Source organism: Asterias amurensis, chromosome 3 (assembly GCF_032118995.1).
Source record: "Asterias amurensis chromosome 3, ASM3211899v1".
Classification (NCBI taxonomy): Eukaryota; Metazoa; Echinodermata; class Asteroidea; order Forcipulatida; family Asteriidae; genus Asterias; species Asterias amurensis.
In genome coordinates, this window is record NC_092650.1 from 3,477,468 (window position 1) to 3,484,596 (window position 7,129).

Consider the following 7,129-nt stretch of genomic DNA (forward strand, 5'->3'; position numbering starts at 1 on the left):
TAAGTTAATACACGTTACACGAGGAGTCTCACACTCATTTAATATAATCATTTTTTTACGGTATGAAAAGTATCAATTTTAAACGACCGTAGTCAAACAAACATACGGCCCAAAATTTACAAACAATCGATATGTGACGTTCAGTCATGATGTGTAGACAATTAATTCAACAATAAGTTTGACAATTTTTACATGAAATTTTAAAGCAATGCGCATTGTTATTTCCAACTATGAAATGCGAGTTTCGTTCCGTCAAAGTACAAGACAGACTAGCGCAACATGCACTCATCAACGTAAACCCCTCCGTGGAAAGTGCATCACGGCATCATGAGCAGAGCACATCTACTCTGTCTGAAGACTTGAACACAATTGTTTGTTTGTTTGATCGTTAAAATGGGGAAGCTCCACTGTCATCCGTTTGCATTAGGACAAATTAGTTTCCTGCAAGATGACCACAGGTGATCCTTGGGATTTATGGACATTCAACCACCTCCCCATCAACACTCTTCGTTACAAATACTTCTTTTAGTACAGTTTTCAGGTATTATTATCACTTCAGAAAACTTATTGGCGAAAACACTAGGGCAACACAAGAGGGCGCTAGACCAAAAAGGCGTAACTTTGGGGGCAGAGATCTATTGAACATAACACAGTGAGTGATATACAGCTCTATATGGTTTGAAGCGCACAACAGTTTCCCGGTTGAACGAACAACTTGGTTTGCAGAAGAAAAGAAAAAAATGCATTTACTTTAGAATTGTTGGTGTAATGGAGGACCTCCATGGTGTCATAGACTTGGTTTAAGCTTGGTTCCAGTAGGGTCTGTAGTTTGGTTCAGTCGCGTGGTCGCATACAGTCAACTTTACTACACACCAGGTAATTAATTCATGTGTATTTCGTTTATTGCCAAAGAGAGCTTACATTCGCACTTTTGATTAAATGATCGATTGCATTTAATAGGCCCTATCTATATAGTTATTTTGTTCAAAGGAAAAAACATTCAGTGTGAATCATTTCACGTGAGATTTGGGGGTAAGTAGGTTCGAAGAACGGTTATAGCCTCGGTTTGTTTAGTAAAATAACGTCTATATAAGAGCTGTATAATCAAACTTTAATGAAATCATTTTACCCGAGCATTTAAAGGCAGTGGACACTATTGGTAATTGTCAATGTGCATAAAATAACAAACCTGTGGAAATTTGAGCTCAAATGGTCATCGGAGTTGCGAGATAACTATGAGAGAAAAAACACCCTTGTCACACGAAGTTGTGAGCTTTCAGATGGTTGATTTCGAGACCTCAAATTCTAAACTTGAGGTCTCGAAATCAAATTCGTGGAAAATTGCTTCTTTCTCGAAAACTACTCCACTTCAGAGGGAGCCGTTTCTCACAATGTTTTATACTTCCAACCTCTCCCCATTACTCGTTACCAAGTAAGGTTTTATGCTAATAATTATTTTGAGTAATTACCAATAGTGACCACTGCCTTTAACAATTGTTATGATTAAAAACGTATGAAAAGGAGGGAATTTGTATTCTTTCCGGCTACTCCGAAAACAGTGCGTTCGAACAGAAGTCGCTGTTCCAACATCACACTTTCAAGTGTGGGAAATCAAACTGCCTTGTGGGGTGCAGCGAGTGGCTTCGAGTTTCGGTATAATAAAGTGTCAACATCCAGCCCCTCTTCTCGGCACAACTTTGGGGTGCGTTCGTTTAGCTTCCCTGGGTCGACCCCGACGTGTGGCGGTTTTTTCCCCAGGACGAACGTGTGCAGATAATTACCCACGTTCGTCCTAGAAAAAAAAAACTCCAACGCACCTGGGTAGACCCAGGGGAGCTATTAAACGAACGCACCCTTATTTAAACACTAATTTTTGGTAAAGTGCTGTCACCCACTGGTTTCTTTTATACTGACTTGATACACGCTTGAGTGCGTCCATTGAAGTCACAGCTCAGTAAACGTCATATTTAATCACCAAAAAACAGCCACACACACACAGCGTGGGCATGCACATTTTTGGTATACAATCCTGTCTTTTTAAACGAGTTATTTAGCAAAATGCCTGCTTGTTCGATAACAGACTGCATTAACACTACACTCCCGTGATTGTGAAAACACATTTGATTTAAGGCAGCCTATCTATGTATTTTTCGCGAATGTTTATTGTAGGTGGATTTCAGGATGAAAAGTTGTCCATCGCATCACACTTAAAGTTGTGAAACTTTGAAGAGTTTTTTTAGACAATAGAAGGCCGCTCGCCGAGTTGACAAACGCGGCATTGATATAGCCATCATTAGTCTGGAAGAAAAAAAAAAAAAAAATGAAACTTGCCCTTGGGTGTTTTTGGTTGTCCACCGTTTTAACATTTCCTTGCTGTTTGCGAAATTTTGTTTCAAAATAGACCCTATAGTGTTTCAAAGGCCCAATCAGTGATAACTTGTGGTTGATTATAACATGGAATCTGTCATGCTATAATTTCAGATTGTTTGTGGCCCTGTGTTTGAATAAAATTGCGATAAAACGTGAAGGTTAAAATCATTCATATAATCAAAGTTGGTTTAGAAACAAGCTAAAATCTGTCTAAAAAACTTGGTATCAAGGGAGGACAGCCTCATCTGCTCACACGATTTATCGTCTTTTATAACACCCCTGACAAATATTCTTCATTTTCATTGGTTTAGAGCGCGTCACATGATATGTCTTAGTTTTACTAGACGGCGGTCGTGTGATAGTGCATCGTTTGCCGTGTGATAGCCCGACGACTATATATCACACGCCGCGGCGTGCAGTATATACTCAGACGTCTAATTTTTACCCACCTCGAACCCAATCAGTTGTGCATCTGTGTATTTGAAACGCGCGTACGAACGTTAAATGTAAAAAGATGATTAGTCTGTGGGGAGTTAAAAAAAAATATTGACTTCTTTAACTCGGGCTATGGTTAAAAACTCCGACTCCCTCGGTGATCCCCGCACCGTTCCATTTTCCCTCGGCTGCGTCTTGGGAAAATATAACGCTCCGGGGATCACCTCGGGAGTCGTAGTTTTAACCATTGGCACTCGAAACAGTCAATATTTGTATTCTAGTTTATTGGGGAGTTTCTAAAACCGAAACTTACTCATTTGTCTGCTCATTTGATTATTACCTATTTTAAAGTTAGAAAACAATGTTACATCTACATGAGACGAGGTGAGAAGACAATGAAGAAGTTTCATTTTTAGAAGTGGGAGGAAAACCCCAGAGAATTTTTCCAGGGAAAACCAAGACGTCAAAATAGGGACTAAAAATCCACCCACATAGTGGCCCCAGTAGGATTCGAACCGGGTCCCTAGAGGTGGAAGGCAAGGCAAGACACCATGACTGCGCCACCACTGCGCCAAACTGACTAAAAATATTCAATTGTTATTAGGCTCGCGGTAACACAATGTGTGTATCTACTTGGTGGGTTGATTATATTTTTTTCTTTCCCAGTTCCGAAAAATCTACTCCGCGGTGGTAGAATATAAAGCAAGAAGTTCAGAAAAGAACAAAATAATGGTATACCCAGCAAGTAGATTCACATGCTGTTACTACAAGCCTATAACATTTTATCAATACCTCAATATGTAATGCCTCAAATCCCATTATTTTTTATTCATTTCAGAATCGGCATTTTGTTTTGAATATTCCTCCTGTTGGTGCTATAGCATTCAAGCTCAAAATGGCGACAGCGGTGAGTGAAGTATTCTTTAACACATTACTCGCAGTGGTATATTATTTCGGTACTTTTTAGTTCTCCATCTCATCTCCATCTCCATTGGTTCAGTCAGCAAAATATCCTGCCGGATACATCTACGCTAACTTTAGTTTACTATTTGAATTGCTTTTCGAAAGTTAGTTCGCAGTGAAATGTTTTATGTCGTGAGCGAAAAGGCCATATATGGGCCATTTAGTTTAGTGTGTTTCCAGCGAGAAACTTTTCTGACCATTCCATGATCGTCTGCTCGGAAACCAGTCTAATCGTCCCAGCAAAGTTGCCCGCAGGGTCGCACACTACAAAGTCGCCTCTAGAAAGTTTGTCCCCTCACTTACAAAGTCGCCCCTCTCAAAGTAATCTCCTCACAAAGTCGCCCCTGGCAAAGTCGCCCCAGCCAAAGTTGCCCCCGATATTCGCTTCTTGATTGGGGCGAGGAATCAGAATGGTTGTTTACTTTTCCTTTGTTTTTAGAGTGTTGTAATAATTGTTTAAATTTTCAAACTACTTTATTTACTTAAGTACTGGTTGTCTTTTTGTATTCAATTTCAAGCCCTTCTTGTCATTTTTACTGTTTCTTTGTTTCTTTAGTTTGGGTGATGGGATGTAATTATACATTATTTACTTAGTTTTAAGTTACTTGTGAAATCGAGTTGGTCGATGTGCTACTCAGGATGTGACACGATTAAAGGTAGTCAGAGTTTTGTAAGAAATGTATGCTCCAAACACTCATAAGACTTTAAATCCACACTAATTGTAAAACTATTTTTTCCAATACAGTGTTCCATTTTTTTTTCTGTCTTTAGAAACAAATCGTCTGTGGCGTTTTCAGTGTCGGTCTGATTATACAGGGATATTACTGGACGACTTTACCAAGCGTCTATAAAAGTGTAAACATGACGAACAATCACAAAGTTGCTCATGATCCGCCTCCTTCACGATTATTCCACAGCAAAGTACTGTCCACAAATACCAAATTACTAACAAGTAATCAAACTACCACTGCCAAGAACATTTCACCGAACTCTTCAGCATCCGAGGGCCAGTGTCATTACAGGGTCCAATTGATTGGAAGCCGCGGGTTTCGAAGATTAAATGCTAAAAACATACGTTGTGCCAATCACTGTAATCTTGAGCTCTCATTCGCTGATGGAAAGAAAGTCCTTGCAGGGATGGATGCAGTTGTCTTCATTTTGAAGAGCAACCTTAAGGGCGTGGCCGCACCCGCAAACCCCACCCAGGCGTGGATATATCACTCACGGGAAAACCCGCGAAACGCCGGCAGAGGTTTCACCCTTCCAGTCCACGCCACCTGGACGTACCACCGGGGCTCTGAGATCAGCGCTCGGTATGGATTCTACGAACCAGGGGTGCCTATGACAAATCAGACAAAATCACCCGAAGAATGGGTTGAAGGAAAAAGCAAATTGGTCGCGTGGATAGCCAGTAACTGTTACAGCACTTACTGGCCAAGGACTGCCTTTGTGCACGAATTGAAGAAGTTGATTCCCATCGATATGTACGGAAGATGCGGGAACTTAAAATGCGACAAAAAGAGGAAATGTTCGGTGGACTTGTTGCACCAATATAAATTTTACCTGTCATTGGAGAATACGGAATGTGGTGATTACATTACGGAGAAGTTTTGGGGGAAACCGCTCCAGCAAGGGGCTGTCCCGATCGTCAACGGCGCCCCCAGGAAAGTTTACGAGGAACTTGCACCGCCCAACTCATTCATTTACGTCGGTGACTACAAGAACATGAAAGAGCTAGCGGATTACCTAAAACTGTTGGACTCCAAACCTGAGCTGTATGCCCACTATTTAGAATGGCGATACAAGGGTAGGAGCATTGCAGTCCCGAACCCAAGGTGGACCCCCTCCGCCTTCTGCAAAGTTATACCGATAATAGAGAAAGTTAAACGGGGAGAGTTGAAGAGAGTACCGGTTAGAAACAGCCAATTCGCAAAATCGTGTAGGGCTTCAAACAGGGGTCAACCAGTGTCAAATTTCGGTGTAAAATGGGTCCCTTGGTGAAACACAACAAAAAGCATACAGGGAAACATCAATTTTTCAAGGGTTTTTGAGGTATTTTTTTTTTTTTTTTTTTTTTAACGTAGGCTTAGTGTTTTTATTGGGTGTCAGGACACTTCGTACCTTTGCCACTTCGTACCCTGGACACTTCGTACCTTTTCAAGGTGCGAAGTGACTTTGGACACTTCGTACCTTGGACACTTCGTACCTTCTTACAAGACACTTCGTACCTTCTCACGAGTCACTTCGTACCTTCTCACGAGACACTTCCTACCTTCGTACTAATTTGGGATTTCTGCATCGTTTATGATTTTTTTTATGCCATGATGTTTCAGTGAAACACCACAAACGGTAAATGAAAACGTGTATATTTATTCACAATTCTTGTCTCCAATGATTCAACTTTACAAGATGGCAAGAGCGCAGACTGGCGGTACCACCCGTTCTGTACAAAGAGATTTAATCCCGCTCGTTAATCGGCCGTCCAGCTGGAGGTCCTCTATCTTTTTCCACTGGTCAGACAGGGGCATTGTCAGAGTATTCTTTTGTTACTCTGCGGTTTTGCGGGTCGTTCGAGCGCCAGTCTGCGCTCTTGCCTGCTTGTAAAGTTGAATCATTGGAGACAAGAATTGTGAATATACACGTTTTCATTTACCGTTTGTGGTGTGTCATGGAAACATCATGGCATATTTTTACATTTTTTGTGACTTTCCGGTCACTATAGCGGTGGTTCAAAATGTGGGTATTAGCACACGAGGGTGGTTGGTATTCAATTGTGTTTTTCGATTTGGTGGGCACAAGTGTACACAATTTTTTTCAGGTCTCAAAGTTTTTTTTTCTGTATTATATCCATACGACATACGACACCATAGTTGAGTGAAGAACCAAGTGCGCACGCGCAAACTCACATACGCCAGGTCGCCCATTGTCTGTATAAGGTATGTGGGTGATTACGAGGTGTCGTTAAACGACCGCGGTACCGCAGGTTCGACTTTTGAAGTCCCTTCGTTGGAGCTCCTTCTCTTCCTTCCTCCATGGTATAACCATAGAGGTAGCTACCTCCATGGTATAACCGTTATTGACGTACAGTTGTTATACCTCTGATGGGGATGGGTTTGTAGTTATACGGAATGGGAAAATGCGGCAACATTGCTATAACAGTGATTGGTATACAGCGGGCGGACACCTTAGCATAATGTGATTGATATACAGGATAACCCTGTTGGGAATGGGTTAATACTTATAATTAACTTATATTTATACGGAATGGGAAAATGCGGCAACCTTGCTATAACAGTGATTGGTATACAGCGGGCGGACACCTTGGCATAATGTGATTGATGTACAGGATAACCCTGTTGGG

At 41.3% G+C, this 7,129-nt stretch overlaps 1 protein-coding gene across 1 annotated transcript; it reads left to right on the forward strand.

Moving 5' to 3' along the window:
• Positions 1–794: 794 nt before the first annotated feature.
• On the forward strand, positions 795–6,064 carry LOC139935109 (alpha-(1,3)-fucosyltransferase 7-like). The gene is made up of 3 exons (XM_071929570.1): positions 795–876; positions 3,644–3,712; positions 4,540–6,064. The coding sequence occupies exons 2-3, from the start codon at positions 3,701–3,703 to the stop codon at positions 5,767–5,769; spliced, it is 1,242 nt and encodes a 413-aa protein (XP_071785671.1). The 5' UTR covers positions 795–876; positions 3,644–3,700; the 3' UTR covers positions 5,770–6,064.
• Positions 6,065–7,129: the final 1,065 nt, after the last annotated feature.